General features: G+C 31.8%; 2 protein-coding genes and 1 long non-coding RNA gene across 4 annotated transcripts; 1 reads left to right on the top strand and 2 right to left on the bottom strand.

Moving 5' to 3' along the window:
- Positions 1 to 335: 335 nt before the first annotated feature.
- On the bottom strand, positions 336 to 8783 carry LOC107444266 (uncharacterized). The gene is made up of 3 exons (XM_016058365.5): positions 7903 to 8783; positions 1227 to 1279; positions 336 to 1095 (listed from the first exon to the last, which is right to left on the bottom strand). Exons 1-3 carry the CDS (start codon positions 8642 to 8644, stop codon positions 565 to 567), a joined length of 1326 nt encoding a protein of 441 aa, XP_015913851.3. The 5' UTR covers positions 8645 to 8783; the 3' UTR covers positions 336 to 564.
- A 6802-nt stretch (positions 8784 to 15585) lies between these two features.
- Positions 15586 to 25660, bottom strand: LOC107444269 (uncharacterized). 2 transcript variants are annotated; one of them, XM_043051832.3, is made up of 3 exons: positions 25272 to 25660; positions 17909 to 17961; positions 15586 to 16211 (listed from the first exon to the last, which is right to left on the bottom strand). In XM_043051832.3, exons 1-3 carry the CDS (start codon positions 25459 to 25461, stop codon positions 15852 to 15854), a joined length of 603 nt encoding a protein of 200 aa, XP_042907766.2. In that variant the 5' UTR covers positions 25462 to 25660; the 3' UTR covers positions 15586 to 15851. The 2 variants fall into 2 exon arrangements, with proteins under 2 accessions (XP_042907766.2, XP_042907765.2); XM_043051831.3 differs by lacking the exon at positions 25272 to 25660 and adding an exon at positions 19530 to 20026.
- LOC147804048 (uncharacterized) lies at positions 16919 to 17488 on the top strand. The gene is made up of 2 exons (XR_015428871.1): positions 16919 to 17172; positions 17272 to 17488. It is a non-coding gene; the product is annotated as an uncharacterized LOC147804048 (long non-coding RNA).
- Positions 25661 to 26479: the final 819 nt, after the last annotated feature.

Raw genomic sequence — 26479 nt, 5'->3', positions numbered from 1 at the left:
TTTATTTTTGAAGTTTGGAATGTGTATCAAAATATATTTTTTCTGCACAGTTAGAAACATAATATCGTGCAAATTTGCTGCAATCTTAATATATTGTCAAATTCAACCATATATTCTCATTCAAATTTTTCCATCTTAAATTTGATTACACTATACTATCGCTAAATTTAAATGAAAACCTGCTCTAAGTTCAGTAAGGTTGCGACAATATTTACCAATAAAATGGTTTAAGGTACCTATGGGACTATGTGAGGGTTCCACGTTAAAATGATTTTCCTGTTAATGTAAATAGGCCACATTAAAAATTAATTTAATATTTAAAAACGAATTACATGAAGTAATAAAATAAATTTTTTAATGAAACAAAATACATTCCACCAAGACACTACTATATAAAAGATTGTAGTGTTATATTAGAAAAAAATATTTAATCTCATTATATCATATCATAAATTGCAGTATACCATGTTATTATCCAATGTGCTTGAGGTATAAATTATACGCCCTCTATGGAATGGTAACAAAAGGCTGATCGTAGCTAAAGGTTTTGTAGATATAACTTTTTTATGGTTCATTACGAACTCCAGAACCCCCATTTCCCTCTCCAGTGCACCCATTTTCTCCTCCACAGCCCCAATTCCCTCCTCCAGAACCTCCATTTCCTGCTCCAGAACCACCATTCCCTTCTCCAGAACCTCCATTTCCTCCTCCAGAACCTCCATTTCCTCCTCCAGAACCACCATTCCCTCCTCCAGAACCTCCATTTCCTGCTCCAGAACCACCATTCCCTCCTCCAGAACCTCCATTTCCTGCTCCAGAACCACCATTTCCTCCTCCAGAACCTCCATTTCCTCCTTCAGAACCTCCATTTCCTCCTCCAGAACCTCCATTTCCTCCTCCAGAACCACCATTTTCTCCTCCAGAACCTCCATTTTTTCCTCCAGAGCCGCCATTTTCACCTCCAGTTCCACCATTTCCTTCATTTTCCGTACAAGAGGCACCTTGCATATATTGGGTCACTTTTTCTATGCATTGATTACTAGGTGCCACTATTACTCGACAACGAACTTTTTCCATGTCTTGTTTTACGCATTCCTAGAAAAAAGGGAAAACAAATATAACATCTTGATTTTTTCTTCTAATCAAATACAAATTTTATAACTTATTAATAATTTAAATTATTTTAGATGTTGGTTTTGTTTATTATATTGATTGTGTTTACTTACACCAAAATTTCCTTGACACTGACTTGGTCCAATTTCTCGATTTGCCCACATTTCTGAAAATATTAGTTTTATAGAAATACTAATAAATACAATAATGTGTCTAATGCATTGCTTTAAATAATAAACATTCATCTCATTTACCAGAAACTAGAAATAATAACAACTAAAATGTGCGTTAAAACACATAATGACATTTTTAAAAAACATATAACTCATCCAATTATTAACAGGAAAGAATTTTATTTTGTGGTATGTTTGAAATAAATAAATTGTAAAATAAAATACAGCTGTTGATTATGCATTTATCGGCACAAGTAGTCTGGCAGTGTGCAAGTTTGCAACTTCTAGTAATTGCTGCATTTAAAAAAGAAAGAAAGAAACTTTACACAAACTAAATATCACTTGCCCAGCTTCATCCACAACACTGTAATAAAAGGGTTTCTTAAAACTGAGCAAAAATGTGTCAAAATAGCTCTGAAACAAATGCAGTCTAGTCATAAAATCTATGTACTCATTATTGCTGATTATAGTGACCTACTCAAAATTGAAACAGTATATACTCATTTTTGAGAAAAATTCATTATCTCAAAAATTAACACATCATGATAAAATAACATATGGTCATCAAATGTAACTAAGTTCAAACTGTAATAGTTTATAATGATCAAATATTTGAAAACAAAATCTAGTTAGATAAAAGTTTACTGCACTTACCGTTATTCTAGATTTATTTCACGAATAAAAAATGTTTCCAAATCGGTAATCAACATGCCATGTTTATATACAAATGAAGACAGATTCTCAGAACTGTTTTGAGTATATCACTATACTCACTAATGCGTACCGGGGTTTTCAAATTCGACTACATTTGTTTTGGAGCTATCTTGGCACTTTTTGAGAAACCTTTATTTCTTTGTTTCTCCATTCTTCGCAGGTGGACTCCATTCATTGTAGGTCTCCCCAAACAACACAAAGACAGATAGAACAAAGAGGGAACATCCATGCTTGAGGCGGGATTCGAACCCCGAACTTTTCGCTCCTGAGGAATACAGACCGGTAGTATGATCTCCTTGACCACTATACAAGAAGATCAATACTCATTAAGAAAGTAAAGATCCATAGTGCATTGGTGTGCCCATCTTAGAAATTACACAAATATGTCGTTAAAACTGAACAGATTCCCAGTTAATTTTAGAAAATTTTATTAGTTAAAATAAATTTATATTTTTTAAACTAACAAGTAGTAACACTGTAAGAAATATGAAAAATACATAATATGTATGATAAATTTAATCTATCCAATTCAATGCGGAAATACGATACGAAAAGCTGTACGATACAAAATACTATGATAATCCATTAATTTTTTTTAAATATTAGTTAAAGATACAATGAAAATATGAATTCGCATTAGATGAGGGTGATTACTTGTTTTATAATTTTTAATAACTTTGATGTTTAGAAGCCTAAATTTATGATATCAAAAATTTAAAGCTCTAAAATTATAATGCCAATAAATTTTAATATTTTGTCTGCAATTAAGCATTCAAAAATTCCAATTTGTTAAAAATAGCAGTCTAAAATACAAAATAACGAGGAATTTGACGTGGATGAGGGTGATACGTTGTTACACAATAATTGTTTATACCAGCGTTTCTCAACCTTTCAGTATTCGCGGCCCAGTTTTCAATCATAATTTTCATCGCGCCCCCCACTTACAGTAAAATGTATACAACAGTAATGTATATTGAGTATTTTGAATTCTGTCCTTAAATTATTTTTAACTAGCTGCCAAAACAAAAGTAAAGTAAAAACCTGTAGCAATTGAGATTGTAGAAACTATGTCTGGAGTTAATTTTTCAAAACAATTACAGTCCATACCTCTTTCAAATGATACTGTTGCTTGTCGAATTGGTGATACAGCTGAAAATGTAGTGCCAGCTTTTCTCGATGTTGCGTGACAAAATGTTTTCAATACAGTTTGATGAAGCAACATATATTAATAAAGATGCTCATTTAATTGCCTATGTTTGATTTTGTGATATTATGTCAGTAGTAGAACTAATTTTCTTCAAATCAATAGAACTCAAAACAACAGCGCTAGCATTATTTGCTATTTTAAATGATGTTATGAATGAGGCAAACATAGAATGTAAAAATTGCATCGGAATATGCACCGATGGTGCTCGTTCAATATCAGGAAGGTTCAAAGGTATACAAGCACTTGTAAAACAAAAATCGCCTCAATGCGTCTGGACACATTGCATGATCCACAGAGAAGCTTTGGTTTCGAAAGAAATGAGTACTGGTTTGAATATTGTGTTAACTACTGTTGTAAATGTTGTAAATTATATAAAAATGAGAACCCTGAGAACGAGAATCTTTTCCGCACTTTGTAAAGACATGGGTTCAGTACATTCAGAGTTACTATTTAAATGCGAGGCAAGATGCTTATCACGTGAGAAATTCCCGCAACGTGTTTATGAATTAAGAGAAGAAATCGCCATTTTCTTAAAAGACGATAATAGACCGGAAACCGAGAATTTTCACTATTGTTTATTTGTGATGAAATTGAGCTACTTGGTCGTCATATTCGAGAAATTAAATAACTTGAATCTTCAACTCCAAGGAGCAAATACACATATGTTGGATACGAGTGATAAAGTTAATGCTTTTTGTAGAAAATTGGAATTGTGGGGCAGAAATTTAAAGCAAAACAACTTAACAATGTTTGCAAATGTGGATAATTGTACTAAAACTTAAAAGGCTGAAGAAGAACCTGTAAAATATGTTTTTGTTGCCATTGAAAATCATTTAGCCATGCAGGCAACGAATTTTAAAAAGTATTTTCCTGCTGACGACAAACTGATAGCAAGTTACGAGTGGTTTAGGAATCCATTTCATAAAACTCCCGAAGGACTCTCAATTGCTGAGGAAGGAAAATTCATAGACTTCAGGACAAGTGGCGAAACCAAAATACAATTTAGTAATAAATAACTATTTGAATTTTGGCAGGAGGATGATTTTTCTGCACTGAAAACAAGGGCATTCTGCATTCTATTACCATTTTCAATATCCTACCTTTGTGAAACTGGATTTTCTGCTGTGGCTTCTTTGAAGACAAAATATAGATCACGGCTAAATATAGAAACAGAACTGAGAGTGTCTATTTCTAATATTAAACCTCACCTCAAAAATTTTTGTTCTGCAAGACAACCCCAAGGAAGTCACTATTTTTTTTTTTTTTCAATTTAGTATGTTTTGATTAAGTAAGGTGGGTAAGCCAAAGGTGGCCAGTGCTCCTAACGTAGCCCACCCCCCAAAGTAAAATTAAATTTATTTTGAATCATAAGATGTCCCTGCTGCATTGTAAATCTTGTATCTGAGGTGCACGAGGCTTAATTGGAAGATATTTCTTTGAATGGCCTCCATTGTATGAAGTGATTTAATTTTTGCAGTTGTCATTCTAATATCCGGGTGAGAAGATATTGTAATTTATATGTGTTTAAATTCTTAGAACTTTGAGTTATGATATGTTTTCTGAAAATGTATTTCTTTTTCTATAACCACATCACTTTAATTCGAATTAATCTATCAGATTAATAGCTTTAAGTCGTGCAAATGGTGAGAGAGACCATATGCATGTTCCCAAGGTGGCCCGACACCGGTGCTACCTTAGGGACACGTGGGCCACCTTCGGAAAAAAACGTGAAATCTATAAGAGTGTTAATTATAAATCATTACGTAATATATTATTTCTCAAAAAGGAATGATTGAATTGAATGCCAATTGATTTAATTTATTTTAAGCAAATGTGAAACTTTGGTATTTTTAAATTTTTATAATATTTTGACTTTTTTTGCACTTTAGTAGAGTTTGCAATATTTTGTTTCAAGTTTTTTGTTTTGTTTGCATTTTTAAGTTATTTTTCAGGTATTTTTTTATTTTTGTGGTAGTTATGAGTGTTTTCGTGGTCGATTCTGATATTTTCTTGTAAATTTGGGTATTTTTATACTAGTTATGGGTTAGGTAAGTTAACTCTAGTATGGTTATTTAACTCTTACTTGTTAGTTAATCCTTTTGAAAAAATTAACTTGGTAAGTCTTAATTAATTCTAATGAGTTAACTCGAAAGAATCGCTAGGGATTTCACACAAGGACTATCAATGTAAAATCAATAAACAAATTATACACTCTGAAAACAAATATCTTTCTTAAAGTCAGGAAACTTGTTCCTACCAGCAAGACACTTAAAGTGCTTTTTAAAAAGACGTTTGCCAGTCCAAGTGTTTTTTCTAAAGATAATTTGAGTAAGTGGAAAAGTGATTTCAATATATGGAACCTGTGGGAAACCTTAGGCGCAGAAGCTACAATTTTGAAATTGAACTACAAAATAAATGAAATTTTATTTTACAATTAAAAGTATACGTGGTATATATTAGAGATAGATGTAAGATGTTACAGAAAAAAATTCAGTCACACAGACTTAATCAGAAAATTAGAAAAAATCCTCAAAGCACCTTAAGTTTTGATTTAATAAGTTGTTTCACTTTAATAAGTTATTAAACATGTCGAAATATATTTTGTTTTCTATTAGTATGTGCGCTTTCCTTTCTTCCAGTTAATCAATTTTTTTAAATAATATTTTCTCTTGAATATTCTCGCGCCACCCCTCTAGTGTGCTCGCGCCCCCCTAGGGGGGCGCGCCCACAGGTTGAGAATCGCTGGTTTATACAATGTTTTCTTTTATTTTTTTATTTCTAATGAGCTGCACAATCGGTCTTGCCGATGAGCAGACCTAGTGCGTTCTCCAGAGGTGGTATCCACTCTTTCAGGACCACCACAATGGGTGAGATACCGTTGGTCATGTTAATTTGGACGTCTAGTTCTGGCACACTAGATGGCAGCACCGAGACTCTCTTTGGATGCTAAAGTGCACTAGGAATTTAATTTTGCTGGAAATGCCAAGAGCCAATAAGGCACTCCAGGGATCTTTTACATGCCGCATAATCATACGACATGGCCGCTGAGGATTTTCTGCATCCCGAAAATCCGGTGATTGGCCCGGGGATCGAACCCGCAGACTTGGACTCAGAAGGCCGACGACAAACCAACTGCGCCACCCTGCCACTTATACAATGTTAAGCAACCGAAATTTATAAAATCCTCGAAATTTTTAACTTTTAAAGCATTTTATCAACAAAATCTGCTATTAAATATTCATTCAAAAATCCCAATTTGTTAAATTCAATAATGGATGATACAGAGCAAAGAGGAATTCGATTTGGATGATGGTGATATTACTCAAGAATTTCGAACAATCATGATGATAAGCATTCAAAGTTTATAAAATCAAGGAGAATTATAAATGTAAAAGCATTTTATGAAATAAAAGCACAAAAAAGGGATCAAAGATGATGTTGTAATATTCAAGATTATTCTATTTTATAACTTTCGAGTGAAACATTTGTAAGCATTTATCAATTAAAATCAAATTTTATTCTTCAGTAGTGAATTGGTAACTATTAAACATTATTTCGTTTTAAAGCACAAAGAATAAAATTTCGTTTATCTATGAATAACAAAAAAATCATCAATAGCTGTTTTGTGGTTTTGTGTAGTTTTTATTCTATTTTAAAGCCTGCGATGAGTAGTGAATAGTTTATGAGCTTCGTATTTACGAATTATATCAGATATTTACGAATTATAAGTCTTGTATATTATAAAATATTTCATTCTGATGATAGAGTGATGTATACACTTCATAAACTCTTAGAAGAGTTTCTGCGGGACATGTTCAATATTATGAAATTAATGTTTATTAGAAATTGTTATAGGTTACTATTGTGATAACTTTATATTATGTACATTGTTCAGTTTCTGCAAACCCTTATTTCATTTTGCATATCAACTTTTAATATATTGATTATCTTTTAATGTTATTTCATTAAGTTAAATTAAAAATTCATTATGCTACTTTGAAATCTTCTAACATTTAAATAATACTCCATGTTTAATTTCACTAGAAACATGTTAGAAAAAGCAGCGATTAATGCGTAACTATAATATGATAAGTAATATAGTGATAAATAAGACAACAAATGAGCTAACTTTATCTGTAACTGTATAATAAAGCGTAAGCAAGAATAAAAATTTTCATCAATAGATGTATTATCTTCTCACATTCTTAGAATTTAATGCAGTATATATTGAGGGGTTGACAAAATTGCATTTTTTTTTTTTTTGTTTTTTTATTTCCTTTAATCTCTCACCCATCATCTAAAATAAAATTTTATGCCACATTATAGAGTTAACTCTAGATTAAAATAAAAAATTAGGCCTTAATTAAAATTAAAAAGTCTCAAATGAAATTTTAAAAAATCTTTAAAATGATGTAAAAAAATTGGAAGAAAATTATTTATTTAAAAAAAAAATCTTATAAGTATTTGGTATGAATTTAATCCGTCTTAAAATATTATATCCAGTTCTAATATTGTTAATATTTTGTTGAGAGCATTAAAAAAAACAAATGAAATATTAAAATATCGAACTTGAAGCAAATGTCCAAAAAAAATAATTTTTATAACAACTGTAAAGAGAAAAATTTAAAGTAATTAAATATAATTAAAGTATCACAAAAATATTATTTTGCATAAAGTTTATTTCCTTACTCTTACCTTTGCATGTGCATGCTACGGACGTGGTAAACTGTTTGCATTCCTCATATAACGGAATCATCATCATTACTTGCTCTCTATGCCCATTGGTAGCAGGTATACCGCCATTACCCTGATACCCAGCGAATCCGCCTTGACTATAAGGTCCGCCAGATCTCGCATAAGCCCCTGGGTACCCAGGAGCGATCACTGGTACTGATCCACCAAAGTCACCACTTTGACTTGGAGGTCCACTAGACCATACAAAACCCCCATCATAGCCAGAAGCAATCGATGATGCCGGTCCCCCAAAACCATTAGAAACTCCACTAGGTCCAAGAAAACTACCAGGGGGAGCAGAAACAATCGCTGCTGATGGTCCACCAAAGCTATTAGAACTGCCTAAGCCATGAGGTCCACCAGGTACTAAAATATACTCTGGGGACCCAGAAGCAATTACCGATACCGGTTTTCCAGAATCATCTGGCTCTTTTGATCCGCTGAAACCTCTTAAACTTTTAGGATCATCATTTGATACAGTACTAATCACATGTGATCCAAATCCTCCAATCGCTCCTGGGCCTCCAGGTTGACTGTAGTCAGGAGGCTCTCCTTTGCCGTTTGGTCTTCCAAATGCCGGTGGTGAACTAGCTCCCGGAGCACCACCATGCTCTCCCCAGTCATGTCTTTGGTTAACAATACCTTGGGCTGTTGCATGTAACACGAGCCAAGCTACTAAAATGGTTAGCTTAAGGCACTTCATGATTCAAATGAAGCTTGATACCTAGACAAAGTGTTCTTAAAAAGAATAAAGAAATGTGTCATTTTTCATACTTCCTGTTGTGAAGCATGTGAAGTTCGTTCTTTTGTGAATGTTCACAATGATCTAGTTATAGTCCAGATCATATTTATTCTCCTTTCCGGATCTATTTTTCAAGGAACAAACAAAATGGAAAGTATGCGTAACCTAATAAAATATTAGGATTCGTGCTTTATAATGTTTCAGGAAATAGATAACAAATAATTCATTTCAATGTCTCGTGACTACCCCAATTAAAAAAACCTTGAGGTCAATATTTCAATTTAAGGAAAATTCTTCGAAAAATGTCACAATGCAAGTAGAATGGATTATATTTAAAAACTCAGGTGTATAGCCTTAATACAGGAAAAGGCTTTCTACATTTAACATTTATGTATTTTATTTTATATTTCATATCCGTCGTTGAACAGCCAACCCAATTTCGGGTTTACGACTACTAATGTTCAATCCATAGCCTTGTAATTTTGAACCAATCCAGTAGACAAGGAAACTCCTGAATCTGCACCCCCAGAGGTAGGATTTGTTATGGGAACATGGAGGACTTTGTGACTCGACTGATTTAAAGCGCATCAGTCACCATTTAGTACACGGGGAGACTCCGGCCTGCGGGGATCGAACCCACAAACTCTTGGGCATGGGCCCAGTACCCTACCAACCAGGCTATCCTTCATTCTCTTCATTCATTATAAAATTCATAATGTTTGGGATTTTACCAAAATAGCAACAGAATTGAACTTGCTTCTTTGAAATTCAGTGTGGTGTTGCAGAAATTAAGAGCAAAATGTTAGCAAGATATCATTTGAGTTCTTGCGATTGTGGATGAGCAGTTAGACGATTGGAGGCAGGTCAAAATGTCACAATAGTGGAACACGGGACTGTTAAAAAGTGTCATCTAGCGATTAAAAAGACCGCTGAAAATGGGGATTCTACCCGATAGCATGCTGGTTGTCGTTGTAAGAGCACCATAGAAACAGAAATGTCACGCCTAGGCAGATAGCTACAGACCTTGCAACCACTACTGGAGCACACGTTTCTTCCAGAGCCATTACACGGTGGCAAAATCAAGTTGGATTCTGTCATGTACGGAAACCTGTTCGCTGCATATTGCTCAAACCACTCCATCGTCGAGAAAGATTACGTATGTGTAAGGAACGTATTGGTTGGAGGTTACCAGTTAGTATATAGAGAGCGGGGAACATATAGGTTCATGAATGGGGTTGGTATGGCTTAGACGTTCCGGTGTGTGCAGGCATCAAGTTCAGTAGCTGAACACCGCTTCACACCTTTGAGCGAGATAACGTTACTTCGCAGCGGTATTGTAGAGAGATTATTCTGGATCATATTTGTCTTTTTTGGGGTGTGGTATGTCCAGACATTCTCCTTATGAGTGACAATGCTTGAACACACAGGTGAGCTGAGCAATCAGGCATACTAGAAAGTAAGGACCATATGCAATGCCCTGCATATTCCTCGGACCTAAATCCTATAGAGTATGCATAGGTTGCTCTTGACAGACGTGATTTCATAAAGAACACACCCTTTTGAAACCGCGCAAGAGATGAGCAGCCTTGATAAAGATGGTTGACAATATCCCACAAGAACTCTTCGAGTTTTTTTGTGAAAATAACAGATGCTACATGTGTCCGAGGTAATCACACTCACTTATATATATATATATATATATATATATATATATATATATATATATATATATATATATATATATATATATATATATATATATATATATATATATATATATATATATGAGTGTATTGATAGCTTTATATATATATATATATATATATATATATATATATATATATATATATATATAAAGCACTCCTTTTTGCGGATATAATAGTGTGGGCTGATGAAGAAATTATATCTTTTCTTTGTTTTGTTTTCCGGATATTTAATTTCTTTTTTTTTTTTTTTTGATTTCAAAAATTATATTTTTCTAAATATTTTTGAAAAATTATTTTTAATAATTTTTTTTTCTCTTGTCATTATTTTTTATTATTTTCCATATTTTCTCAATATTTTAGCTTATTTCATGAGTTCTATATACTTGCAGCTTAGGCGCAGTTAATAATCTCTTTGATCCCCTTGTCTCTTTCTTCGTTTTTCTCTTTGTTTTTATTGTGATAACGCTGTTTTCTACGAAGCATAATTGATCGTTTTTTGAAAAAACCACAAGAAAAACACAATTACCCAACTTGAAATTGTCGAAATCTCCAAGCCTTAAATAGCGTTTTGAAGTGGCGCCACAGGCGCGCGTAACGTGCATCTGCTCTGAAATTCTAATCATTTGCATATCTCACCTCTGCAGATGCATGTTGTAAATTTCATGTTATTTGCATCCTTCCTTCAGGGTGTTGCATTTACGGTGGCCAGCAGTGTATAATTATTGATGTTCTTCAACCTGTTTTTGAGCTATCTTCTTGCTATTCTAGAATTAGTGTCAGACTTGACCTTACTGCTTACAGTAGCTTTTTCAATGAAAAAGCTGTTCTGTGACGATCCAGATAAATCCATTAAACGAGAAACAAATTTAAAACTTTATTACAAAAAAAAAGAAAAAGAAAGAATTTAAGTAAGACAAAGACCAACTGTCTACAGCATCTTATGTCAAACAAAACTCAATCATTCTCTTTTCCGTCATTGCTCATATATCTTTATCTCCAAGACGACTGATTTTGTTCTGTTCTAAAACTTTTCGTATCTCTCCTCACGTCCAGGCACATTTCCACGATCTTCTAACTATTTTTTCCTTTTTCCCTGCTGTCGCTGATATAGTACACTTTTTTACTTCAACGTATAAGATTTTTTTTTCTCTATTTAATCGACTTTTATTTTCGATACACACATATACAATCTGTGACACTGGATAAAACTTTCCTAAATATATTATATAGTATTATATAGTTTAATTTCAGGATAAAAGTTGTTTTCAGGCATTTGTATAAATTGTAATTCATTAAAATGTCATAATATAATCGGAATATCGAGTGCTCATACGCTGAAAGAAAATTGTGTTTATTCACAGGTAGGAGCTGTTCATTTACTTTGTTATCTCACTATTCCTTTATTATTTGAATTCCTACAAATCCTAAAACAATATTTAATAAATTACTTTTATTTTTGCAGTTTGTATTTTGCATTTTGTAACAAATATTTTGATATTGCATTTGCCATAAATTACATATTTTAAAAATATTTAGATTTTTTTAAGAACAAACTGTGTGTAAATGTTCATTCACTGGTCAATTTATACTATATGTTAAGGAATGAAACTGAGCATCAAAACTTCACGAGCAAGCGAAAATATTTGCCTTTCTTTTTCACGTCTTTCTTATAATTTCAAATATAGTAATTTTTATGTCTTATAATAATTAATTCATCTTTTAATTACATGTTTGATGATAATTGATTGCTATTCTTTTAATTAATTGTTAACATGAAATATAGAAAACTTTCAATTACACATTGCGTCACTTTATCAAACAAAACCTGAATTAAATAGTAATTTAACTACTTCATTCGAAAATGCTAACATAATTTTCGGTAATTAAGTTATAAAATTAACAAAGGCAAAGAAATCATAAGCGTCTTTTTCACGAAATTCCATCATTTCTAACTTTACCAAACTTTTGAAAACAAATTTAAATTTATTTTGAGCGCAATGTTAAATATAGGTTGGCTTATTTACTTTTCATTGCTTTTAAATAAAAATTGCAAAAAAATCATATAAATGCTATTTTTATCACGAAATAAAATGCATTTTGTTTACATTGTGCTTAATTAACATGCTCCTATTTTCTGTAATTATTTATATACATGATATTATTTAGTCGAAAAAATATTACTTTTTGAAGCGTATATTTTGGCAAATGTTTAGATAAGTGTAACAAAATGTGTCTATGGTGATTGCAGTTTTTCCAACCATAATTTATTGAATAGACTCAACGTCTAAGTCACTCAACTTAGATGTCCAATGGCAATCCCTCTCTGATCAATCGGTTACAGATAGCAGCCAAAAGAAATACGTTTCTTTGAGATGGGAATACGAAACGTTTAATTAAGGATACAATTTTTACAATTGATTGATTTATTCCATTCAAGTGATATAGTTCAGCCTCTGGCTCAGACATCTCTATAAAAGCTACCCAACTTTTATAAATAGGTGAGGTCACATTGCACTCTTAGATGAATTGATTTGCACCGTATAATCGAACGATTATACGGTGTTAACTTGCTACAACCTTAGAGAAGAGTTGAATTGAACCAGTTGTACCATAGTAGAGTTAAATCAAGTTTAAGAAGTCCTATAATATGGTTCAACATTACATCATATTAAGGTTGCTGGATGTTTGAATGTGGAATGTTTTCTAGGCAATGGGGAAAAATAAGTATATTTTGGGAATTTTTTTCAGCTTTTCGTATGGAAAATTAGTGCATGTTGCATTTTATGGCAAGTGAATCTCCAAAAGTTTAGATGAAGAAAACTCATAACTTATTTTATAGCATATCTATTATAGCATAAGTGATACAGTGAGGATAGGTTCCAAAACTTCCGACTATATCTTTCAGATGAGAATATAACTAATAGGAGTCTCTAAATACAATTTAAATTTAATTTTTAATTCAAATTTCAGAATTTTTCAAATTTATTTTAAGCTGTAATTCTCAAACCAAAGCTTTTTTCGAGAACCAGGGATTGCAGAATCGCAAAGGTGCACACTGATTAACATCGGTTTTTTTTTTAAATTATATTTTGGAACGCGAGACTGTTCTTTACTTTTTCATAAACTATTTCATAAATTTCTAATGACTGCGTTCTAAGTTTGGAACCTGGTTTTGTGCATGCAAAAGTTGTACTGAAATTTCCCCAGCTTTTCCCTACTCATCTATCATTACGTAATGACAGTTGAGTGATCATTTCTGCCCATTTGCATTATTTTAAGGAAACGTTTGAATTGGTTTTTCAATTTTTCCAAGTGAATAAAAAGTAAGGAAGGTAATAATAAATTAACAAATTATTATTAGGAGAGGATTTTAAGCAGTTAATAACTAAGCAGAACGTTTTAAAATAACTATCTGGGTAACTATAATAGGCACCAAAATGTTTATACCTGGCAGTGCTACTTAACGCGTCCCGTAGTGGACTGATTGATAAGACACGGTTCCCAGCAGATCACCGAAGTCAAGCATCACTGGGCGGGTGGGTGACCACTTGGATCAGTCTGCGTAGGGACCGAGGGTGTGCGGTATTGGTCCTCGTTAAACTGTGCTACCGTAATGTGCTCGACTTCGCTCGCAGGTCGTCGTGCTACCGAAGCGGGGGTGCCATCCCCTCCGCAGAGGATCAAAATTGTGATGGCATGTCTTTGGATCATCCTCCGGGATGTTTCCCAGACCGTCGCCAATAGCCCATTGTGCAGCTCTAGTGCGACGTAAATTAACAACAACAACAGCTACTTAACGCACCGAAAGCCCCGTGCTCAAAATGTCGTATTTTAACCTGCAGAGCTTTCCGCATAACACGACTGGTTTTTATATTTAATTAGATAAGGAAATCGTGAATTGTGGTTCAATTTTGTCCCTATGCTAAACCGTTGGTGGATTAACCCTTTCGGGACGGGCGAGTCACGAATGTTATTCCTAAGGAATAAGTATCAGGATGGTAAAAAGTAAAAAGCGGTAGCTTAAGTTTTGACATAGCTAATTTGGCAGATTTATTTTTGCTTTCACTTTAAATCTAACACATCCAAACCGTGTATGTTAAAAGTGTAACTATACAATTTTTAATTCGAAATAAGTAGTGGTGAATTAAATAAAGCAAACAATTGTAACCCCGCGCACAAATAAACTGCTAAGGAATTACTTTCATTACCAGTTTTATCTTTGTACCCTGGTTGATACGATTTTATGCTGGCACGTATTTGTGACAGTCGGCGCGAAAGGGTTAAGCTTCAACTCCCCCCCCCCCCGAAAAAAACCACCAATGCAGGATAGCAGGGAAAGTTTATAACGGGCAGTGGCATTTAACCCTAAAAAGCATCAGTGTAGGGTATGCAGAGCAAAAATATAGCAGGCAGTGGCACTTAACTTTTAAAAATGTCAGTGTAGGGTAAATGTATACCGGACTGAGGCATTAAACCGTAAAAAAACATATCGGGTAGTGACACTTAACCTTAAAAAACATCAATGTAGGGTATACTGAACAGGGGCACTTTACCTAAAGAAATATTAATGTGGGGTATACCGGGCAATGGCAATTAACCATAAAAAAAGTAACAGTGTGTGATATATCGGGTAAGCGTCATCAGTATTATTTTCAAAAATTATAGGTCTGTTCGTATTTAAAAATCCTTATCCAAATTCCATTTCACGTGGTCAGCAATATAAATGGAAATTTGAAAGTTTTTTTAATATAAAAATCAACGGGTATGGTAACAAAATAATGCAAGCAAAACGAGCAAAAGCAAGAAAATAATTTATGATAAAAACAACATTTGAAAAATCTCTTTCGCAGTAAGAAGACTGTGCTTTTCCTTTTGCCACCTTAATATTATCCTATTTTCTTTCCATAGGTACCAACGTTAGAAAACAAATCCTAGGGCGTAGGCATTTCAAATTATTTGATATGCTAAATTTAATGGTTTCAAATTTATCCATCTTAAATTTGATTACACTCCACTATCGTTAAATTTAAATGAAAACATGCTTAAGCACAGTAAGATTACGACAATATTTCCCAATAAAATGGTTTAAGGTACCCATGGGACTATATGAGGGCTCCACGTTAAAATGATTTTCCTGTTAATGTAAATATGCCACATGAAAAATAAATTTAATATTTAAAGAGGAAATACATGAAATAATAAAATAAATTTTTTAATAAAACAAAATACATTCCACCAAGACACTACTATATAAAAGAAAGCAGTGTTACATTAAAAAAAATATTTAATCTCATTAAATCATATCATAAAACTCAGTAAACCATGTTAATATCCAATGTGCATGAGGTATAAATTATACATGTAGCAAACCTCCATTATACGTGAGGTATAAATTATACGCCCTATATAGAATGGTTAGATAAGGCTGATTGTGACTAAAATGTTTCATAGATATAGCTTTTTTATGGATCATTTTCACCTCCAGAATCCCCATTTCCTTCTCCACCACCACCATTTTCTCTTCCAGAGCCACCATTCCCTCCTCCTCCAGAACCTCCATTTCCTCTTCCAGAGCCACCATTCCCTCCTCCTCCAGAACCTCCATTTCCTCTTCCAGAGCCACCATTCCCTCCTCCTCCAGAACCTCCATTTCCACCTCCAGAACCACCATTCCCTCCTCCAGAGCCTCCAGTCCCACCATTTCCTTCACTTTCCTCACAAAACTCACCTTGCAAATACTGGGTCACTTTTTCTATGCATTGATTACTAGGTGGCTCTGTTACTCGACAACGAACTTTTTCCATGTCTTGTTTCACGCATTCCTAGAAAAGAGGGAAAACAAATATAACATCTTGAAAATAAAAATAAAAAAAACGCCAATGCGATTAAAAAAAATAATCAAAACGATACTGTCCAAAATACGATATATCCAGAGTTAAAAACAGAATAAAATATATTTTACAAATTTTCTTCTAATCAAATATTTTTACTTTTTTGAATTTATTATACACGAAATATTCGACTTAATTCGTTTAAATTTTTCAATTTTACTGTCATTTAAAAATAGGTGAAATGAAGTAGAAATTAGATAATAAAATTAAATAATAACAAACTATTATAAATTGTTATAAAAGCTTACTTTTTGCTTGGAATTAATTTTATGAAAACAAAATATAAATTTGGGTAAAAAATTTTTAACTTTACTTAACACTCACTTAACTTACATTTCTTACTCCAAGAAAGTACTTAAGTGAGTCGGATTTTCTAACATAAATTATCTTCTGCACTAACAGTCTTCTCTAACTATCCGCACATATAAACTATAAGCATGCTCAAGGTTTATCCGTTAAAATATATAGACTATTTCAGTATATAAAAATCCGATCATTTTATCAAAAGTTAGTCACGTATTTAGATTTTTATTCTGTCTTATTGTCAATTTTTGATGTGTCTTACGTATTTTTTATTGAAGTTATACTTCTTATGCGACTTCCAACAAGGTTGCGTTAAAAGTTTAACGCTACATTTTTATTGGCCGGTAAATCAGGTGGTAGGATCCAGTTTTCCCTCATTCATTTCCATATTGTTTTGGTTCTCACTAGCATAAAAATAATAAAAGTCATAAAAGTATTGTTTTTCTATAAATGTTTTTTTAGTTTGTTTTGATACGCATATAATTTAATAGGGTAGTATTTTTTATTTTCAAACTTAGTGGATAACAATTGTAAAAAATGAGTGAAAACAATCCCACGGACAATGCGACGGATTTAAGGTTATGTCAAGGTACGTCTTTTGTGAATATCAATTGATTGTTAGGTTTTCTCTTCTGAAATTACATTATGACGCATTCACATGCATTATTAATACAAGTACATTTTCCAGGGCGAGACGATGAGGCAACCACAAGCACTGGTTCAAGAGGTCCACGAGGGAAAAATGCACAATATTACCGTGATTACAGAGCACGGAAGCGAGCGGAGCAGGAGAAAGAGTCGTTGAATAGAACTAGTGATCCTTCTACGACTGCTGATTCTTCTACAATTAACGTCGCAGGTTGCGAAGTTTAACTTCTGCCGCGCGGAGAGACTCAACGCACTATTTTTTTTTAATAGCAATAATTTTGGTAAGTTACACTAGAGCACAATGAGTTGATGGCGTTGATCAAGAAAACACTCCTGAGAAAGATCCAAAAACATGCAATCACAATTTTGATCCTCTTCAGCGAAGATGGGATCTCCCGTTATTATAGCCCGATGATCTACGCATGGAATCGATAACCTTAAGGTATAACAGCATGACGAGAACCGATACGGCACACCCTCGGTTCCGTCGCAGGTTGATCAAAGTGGTCACCCACCAGCTCACTTACCGTAACCAGTGATGCTTGATTTAGGTGATCTAATGGGAATCGTTTCATACGACTATTTCACTACGGGGCAATTTTTATTTTAGAGCTTATTAATAATGGATGTTATTTTAAAAGTAGGTTTTGTTTATTATATTGATTGTGTTTACTTACATCAAAATTTCCTTGACACTGACTCGGTCCAATTTCTCGATTTGTCCACAGTTCTGAAAATATTAGTTTTATAGAAATACTAATAAATACAATTATGTGTCTAATGTATTGTTTTAAATAATAAACATTTAACGCATTTACATAAGTCCAAGAACGTTTAATGTTTGTTAAGAAGTTAGTAAATTATTAAGTAAATTAGCAAGTTATTACATTTTCCAAAAAGAAGAAATTACTTTAAGAAAAATATATATTTTAACACCTTTTCACCGAAAACTATAAATAATAACAACTAAAATAAGCGTTAAAATACATAATAAAATTTTTAAAAAACATATAACGCACCAAATCATGAATTATTATAAAAATATTTTATTTTGTGATACATTTGAAGGAAATAGATTGTTAAAAAAACACCGCTGTTGACAGTGCATTTATCACCACAAGAAGCCTGGCAATATGCAAGTTTGCAACTTCTAGTAATTACTGCATTTAAAAGAGAAAGAAAAAAAACCATTATACAAACTAAATAACACTTGTTCAACTTTATCAACAACACTGTGAAAAAAGGGTTTCTTAATATTGAACAAAATTATGTCAAAATAGCTCTGAAACAAATACAGTCTAGTTATAAAATCCATGTACTCATTATTGCTGAGTATAGTGATCTACTAAAAAATTGAAACAGCAAATAATAATTTTTTTTTAAAAAAAATGCATAATCACAAAAATGACACATTATGATAAAATAACATATGGTCATCAAATGTAACTAAGTTCAAACTTTAGCAGTTTATAACTATCAAATATTCGAAGAGAAAATCTAATTAGATAAAGATTTATTGCACTTACCGCTATTCTAGATTTATTTCACGAATAAATAATGTTTCCAAATAGGTAATCAACATGCCATGTTTATTTACAAATAAAAGACAGATTCTCGGAACTGTTTTGAGTATATCACTATACTCACTAATGCGAACCGGGGTTTTCAAATTCGACTACATTTGTTTTGAAGCTATCTTGGCACATTTTGAGAAACCCTTTTTTTACCCTTTTTTTGTTTCTCCATTCTTCGTAGGTCATCCCAAACATCGCAAAGGCAAATAGAACAAAGAGAGAGAAAACATCCATGCTCGAGGCGGGAATCGAACCCCCGAACCTTTCGCACCTGAGGAATACAGACCGGTAGTATGATCTCCTTGACCACTATACAAGAAGATCAATACTCATTAAGAAAATAAGGATTCATAATGCATTGGTATGCTCATTCTGGAAATTACACAAATATGCAGTTAAAACATAACAGACTTCCAGTTAATGTTAGAAAATATTATTACGTAAAATAAGTTTATACTTTTTGAAACTAACAAGTAAAAACACTGTAAGAAATATGAAAAATATTTCATCTGTACGATAAATTTAATCTATCCGCTACGATACGAAATACTATGTCCATCTATACGATACGCAAAGCTGTACGATACGATACAATACGAAATTCTATGCCTATCTATACGATACGAAAAGCTGTACGAAACGATACAAAATACTACGTCTATCTATACGATACGAAAAGCTGTACGATACGGCATAATACTATAACGATACATTTTAATCTCACCTTTAAACATTGATTGCATGCTTGCGGTAAAATTTTGGCATTCTTCATACAATGGTATCATTATCACCGTCTTCCCTCTACGGTGATGACCGCGATGGCGACCACGACCGTGGTGTTTACCATGTTCATAACCTCCAGGGCGATGTGATTCTTGAGGTTCTCTGAAACCTCTTTTTTCCAAAATGGGTTCAAAAGCAATTAATATATCTCTAATAAAATCCCCAGATTCATCACTGCCATCAAGCATACCACGTCGTGTTCCTTCTTCTTCCGATTCCTGAGCTATTGCAAAAATAGCAACTTTGGACAGCAGAACTAATGCTACAAAACACTTCATATCGTCTAAAAGAAATGGTGTTTGAACAAGCTCTTCTAACTGAAAATCTGTGGCTGCTCTTTCTTATTTTTCTTAACAAAATGGGAAGTAAATACTTGTTTAGTTGGTCTATAGACAGGTATGCTGACTGGATATTGTGTTGGCATGTTCTATTTTCTTTTAGAACAACTATGCCTAAAGTCAATTTAAAAGTAAGATTGCAGCTGTCGAATTAATGAGAATGACTTCAGATTTTTAATGAAAGAGAAGGAGATGATAATTAGATATAGCTGTCAAAGCTTTATTGGTGGTGACAGATTTTTTTCATAGAAGAAACAGGTGACAATTCGGAACTCAAACAATAGTCTTTTTCAGCATTACTCATCGAGTATAACAAAAAAAAGGAATTAGCATTGTTGAAATTTTTTTGATGTTTTGTTAGAACATTGCTATGTTAAATACGCGTGCATTAATTTTAATTCAAAATAATATTATTACTGTTACACAATATTTAGCTTCATTTGTTAATGTGATTTTAAAATTTTATGCATTTGTTACTTAAAGTCCTAATTTGGTATAAAAATCGCTAAAACCATGTATGTAAAAATTAGTAAAACATAGGTACCTATAATACTGATCTATACTCATAACTGATATACCTATAACACTAATCTCTATCAATGTTTATGATAAATTAATGTTATGGGTCAATATTGCGATTGATTGATGTTATATACATGGAATAATTTCAGTTAACTGTTATTGCAATTTCACCATTTGAGGTATTTAAAACCCTTTAAAAAGATTGCATTGAGTTGAATTACAGATTCTTTATTGTTTACTGGATCCACAACATTTTAACTGCATTATAATTTTTAATTTTATTCAAAACATGTTAGAAAAAGCAGCAGTAGATACGGAATCATCATCATAAAATAAAACAGCGAAAAAGGATAACTTTACCAAGAGTTTCCAAAACATAAGTTATTATTCATTTTATTAAGTATTCTGTAAACAATAATAACGTTTTTCCTCAATGTCAATCAACGTTTTCCGTCTCTTTCTCAGCATTATATTGCCCTGTATATTGTGAGATTCGGAAAAACAGTATTTTTTTTATTTTAATGTTTTATTTAATTGTCACAAATTATCTATCTTTTAATAATCTTTCATTTGACGTTATGAAATTACAGCCTAATTAAAACAAAAAAAAAACAAATTTTCAACAACAAAGAAAAATCGAAAAACATTTATTAAGTGCAATGGTACGATTTTAATCCTCTCTTCCCGAAATATCTCAAAATATTTTCCTTATCTGCATACTAATAATATCAATATTTTGTTGATAATAATAAAAAGGAGAAACGAAAGATATAAAAAACTAAAATGGGAAAAAAAGATACTTCGCATGGCAATAGGGAATACAGAAAACTAAAAGAAAACTAATTTAATTAAACTTAAAAAAACTACGAAATGCGTATTTCTTACTCTTATTTTTGTGTATACCTTTTAGGCTATGGTAAAATGTTTACATTCCTCATACAAAGAAATCATCATACACTGATCATTATGTCCCCCAGCAAGAGGTATATCACTACGATGCCCGGTAAAACCACCATTACTATGAGATCCGCCAGTTCCTACGGAAATCCCTGGGTATCCAGATGGAATCACAGGTCCCAGGTACCGGTAAACTAAAACCATGAAAAATACCTCTGGGAAGATTATTAACAATCTCTGTTACGGATTCTGGTAGATGAGGAATTACAATTTTGTCTCTTGATAAGTTAGGAACAAAATGATCCAGACGTTTACCAGTCCTTGCGAAACCCTCAAGTTTACTGAAAGTAATTGGTGGTACCGGTCCATCGAAACCATGAGAAATTCTATTAGGTCTTACAAAACCACCAGGGGGCCCCAAAACAATTTCTTATACTGATCCATTAAAACTATTGGGATTGCCTTGACCATGAGGCTCACTTGCCTATACAAAATACTCTGTGAAGTACCAGAAGTCATCACGGATACTAGTTCACGAAAGGTAATTGAACTATCTAGGTCATAAGGTCTACCAGGCTAAGCAAAATCCATGGGGACCCAGAGACAATTGCCCATACCAATTTTCCGGAATCTTGCAGCCTTTTTGAACCGTTCATGGATTTTTGTGTTCATCATTTCGGACAGCACTAATCATTTGTGACTCATATCTCTCAATTGCCCCTGCGACTCCAGGTTATCCTTTGCCATTCGATCTTCTAAATCCTGGTGGCAAACTAGCTCCCGGAGCACCACTTTGTTCTCCCCAGTCATGTCTTTGGTAAACAATACCTTGTGCTTTTTCATGTAACACGAACCAAGCTACTAAAATTATTAGTTCAAGGCACTTCATTATTCAAACGAAATGAGATACCTGGACTAAGAGTGCTTTTGTAAGAGCAAAAAATGTGTCATTTTCATGCATCCTGTTCCAAAGCGTGTGAAGTTCGTTCTTTTGTGAATGTTCACAATGACGTAGTTCGTGTCAATATTATATTTACTCTCTTTCATACTAGCTTTAATGTTTATTGAACAAATAAAATGGAAAGTATGTTTATCCTTATAAAATAGTAGTATTCGTGCTGTATCATATTTGAGGAAATGGATACCAAACAATTCATTTCCTGTGCATCGTTTCTTCCTTGAATTTAAAATCATCCAAATTAATGACGAATATATATATATATACATATTAAACAACTTTTAAGGAAATTTTTTACTGATCTTTTCATTTTACAAAGGATTCAATAGTATAATAGTTTTGATTAACAATTCGTTTTAATACCAATGGAATGAAATCTCACGTATCCATAAAGCATATAATAAACATTTATTGTTCTATGTTATTCCATAACATTTTATTTTGATATTCAGGAACTAAAGTACATGAATATTAATATTAATATTGTGCGAAGTAATTATAATTTTCTCTTTCAAGGACGATATGAATTAATATTAACTTTTAGGGATAAAGAATAACAAAATTATAATAAATGCAATTTTTACCTGATAATATTTAACACCATTCCCTTTAATACTTAAAAATAACTAAAATATATTTCTAAATGGTTTTTCTAATTAGTGAAGATGTGGTAGCCAATAATAAAGTATACTTATGTAAAAACAGCAAAAATCTTTTAATAAAAACAAAAAGTCGTAGATTTAAATCATTTAATTGTCAAAAGATAAATAATGTAAGGGTTTAAAAGAGTAAATTAAATTAATATTTTTTAACAATCCAATATTTTCTATTTTATTTTTATGAAACTGCTTGGAAAAACTTGTTTAAATTATTTTATTCCAATATTCGCTCCATTCTTTTCATTTTCCCTTTTCTCTCTCTCTCTCTCCTCTAACTATTGTTTTTTCATTGTTTTTTTTTTTTTTTTTTTTTCAAATTCACTTTTCTTGTATTTTTTTTCCTTCCCTTCGTTTGCATGTAAATTTCACTCTTACCCTTTTCATTTTCCTCTCATTATCATTTTGTTTACCTGATAAAGGAAAGTACGTTCTTCCGATTAAAGGAGAATTCGATTATTTTAAGTTTATTGATAATGTTCGCTAGTCTTTCTTCACTTCTACGTTCATAATAAATTTAATTTCAAACAGTATAATTATTAACAAGCGTTTTTAAAATTATAAATATTTTACAATTTAAAATTTAATTTTAGGATTATAAGTTAATTTAATCAAATAATAGTTCAATCGATACAGTTTTAAACAAGGGTTTTTAAAAATATAATACATATGCAGGATTGTATATATATGTACGATATGTATGAATGTACGATTTAATCTTTAGCTGTAACATTGTAAATTAATTTTCACAAATGATAGCTTAAATAATAAAACTTTTTAACACGAATTTTTAAAAATTCAAAAACGGTAATGACTTTAAAACTTTTATGCATAATGTATTAAATTTATTATAGAATATAGTTGTCAATGAAATTAAGAATTAAAAATCAGTTTAAATAATAAATCATTCACATCAGAAAATATTATTTAAAATCAGATTTTAATTCAGAAGTAAAAATCAGAAGTATTCAGAAATAGCAGGAATGTTTAATTTTTATGCCCTTTTCAGTGTATGTAGTGATATAATTGCAAAATACTGTTATTATATGAATGTTTCTCTGAAACATTTTCCAATTTAAGAGGCTATTATCCATTGCTAAATTTTAGTGAATAAGACATTTGTAATTATTTTAATTCATTTATGTTGGGGTGATTGGCTTAAAACATGATCCCAATACCATTTCAAAATATTTATAAATATCTTATAAATATATTTTGAAATATTGTTAAGATATTGTATGCAACCATTAGCTAATCTCATCACACGGAGAAAAAAGTTCTGATAAAACTACCGTATTGTGTAGTAATAACATTTCTACCTTGACCATTCTTTGACTTTTCTACCATTTCTATTTTGACAATAATTTTGGTTAATAAAAACGAAATATACCGTACTTAAACTATTCATTTCGTTTTTTCCCGTTCGAATGGTAAAGGTTTATAGAAAATTCTGATATTCAAAATTATAGTTTTTATTACCACACATCTAATAAAAAAAACAAAACTGAAAAGTAAATTTAACAGAATGAATGGTTTCTATGCCATGCTCTAGATATTGATAAAATTACCAAATTTTATCACGCATTATAAAGCCATATTTTATTGTTAATTTTACCAAAGTCATCAGCAAAACACTTCTGTAAAAAAAAAAAAAAACTACCGAGCTTTTTGATATTCTGTTTGAACAAGAAAAATGGTAAATTTTATCATTTGGACTAGACATTTTTATTCAGTGAAAAAAACATTTTTTTTTTCAAAATTCTTCTCTTTAAAAAATGCTCTGTTTGCAGACAGGGAAAAAACAATTAATTACAATTAATTTATTTGACAGTCTCTCTACCAGAAAACAGACATTCGAAACCCATTATTTCAATATTTATCGCACTTTCATTAATATTTCCATTTCATATAGAAAAAGAATTCTTCTGTCTCTGTATTAACCCACCCAGAATTACATGAACGCAATTTCCCTCTTTATTCAGTAATTGCTTAATGTTTTTAAATAAATTTTGCTTCCAGTTTTTTATTGAAATGTGTTTCACTATAATAGTTATACCTATTTAAATATTGTTGTTTACTAGTTAAATAAAGTTGCAACTTTTCCCAAATTTCGAGCATTTCGAAGTTAAAGTTTCAAAAATACTGACTATCTTCAAAACTTTTGAGTTCAAAAGAACACATTTCATAGAATAAATTGAAACAAAAAATGTAAACAAATTAATCATATTTATATAATTGTCATTAATTAATGGTAAAAATAGAATCCCTCTCTGTATCTTAAAAAGCATAATTTTAGAGAAAAAAATATTTACCTCTTTTGCTTTCTTTCAAGGCATTGGAAAAATCTTTACATTCAGAAAATTTTAATAACATTTCACCTCCCCGCCAACCTTTACCACCACGTCTCTCCTGTCCATTTGACTCATTTCTATTTCGACCTCTTCTTCCCGAACTGACCACTCCAAGAACAAGAAAAACAACCGAAATAAACAATAACTTCATCTCTTAACTAACTGATCTTTCACTTTACTCTTATGTTATTTCTGTGAAGGTATGGAACAATTCTACCTCTTAAATATATAACTATCAGTAAAATTGTTTATATTCTTTGTCTAATTTCGACACTTTGTCGCCAAAATTGAACAAAGGATGTACCTATCACTTTAGTTTTAAGCTTTTATTGCATCTGCCAGTTTAGTGCGCACTCTATAGGCTTTATTTAGAAAGTTTTATGTGTACTTTCGAACAGGAAAATTTGTATTCAGCTCTTCCTGTTGTGATGTATGTATTTCGTGATATCGTTTGGTTTTGTCACAATGGGTGACAGGTCAGTTTGTTCTATGGTTTGTGTTTATTTATGAATTGTTAATAGAAAGGCCAGTGCGTCTTTCACTTTATGAACGCAATTTTTTTTTTTGGACAGTGAATTTGCTCTATCTAAATTTTAATGGTATATATAAAACCGGTTTAGTTAAAAAATTAACTACCCTCTCAGACGGTTAATCATCATATCATACCTTTAACTTTAATAGCATGCAAATTTGCTGCAATCTTAGTAAACATTTTCCCATTAAAGGGTTTATTAAGTTGTAGAATTATAATGTAACCTTAGAACTCAATATAATTACATTGTAATCTTTACTACAATGTAATCTTAATTCCGCTTCAAGTTTAACTGTAGTACTGAGAATATGAAATACCATTTTGCTCTATAATATGTTTAATCTTAGGCATCATATTAAGATTGTAGCAAATGGTAGACATATTAAAGCCAACATGGTCCCAAATATCTAAAAGTTTCTCGAAATTAAGATCAATTTCGCTAAAATTTTGATATGTTTTTTTTTTCTGAAGTCAAACATTTATAAAACTTGAGAAATTTCGACAATGTAATAATGGTAATTTGATAACCAAAATATCGTTAAAATTAGCCGCAGCCTTAATTCGTTGTTAAGGTTGCAAAAAAATTGCATATTATGATTTAATGTATAAATTTATTGTTAAAAGTCGAAAAGAGTTT

This window comes from Parasteatoda tepidariorum, chromosome 9 (genome assembly GCF_982258835.1).
Source record: "Parasteatoda tepidariorum strain Cologne lab strain chromosome 9, Ptep-v5.0, whole genome shotgun sequence".
In the NCBI taxonomy this organism is placed as follows: Eukaryota; Metazoa; Arthropoda; class Arachnida; order Araneae; family Theridiidae; genus Parasteatoda; species Parasteatoda tepidariorum.
The sequence above is the reverse complement of the archived record's forward strand: the minus strand, read 5'-3'. Positions and strand labels throughout refer to the sequence as shown.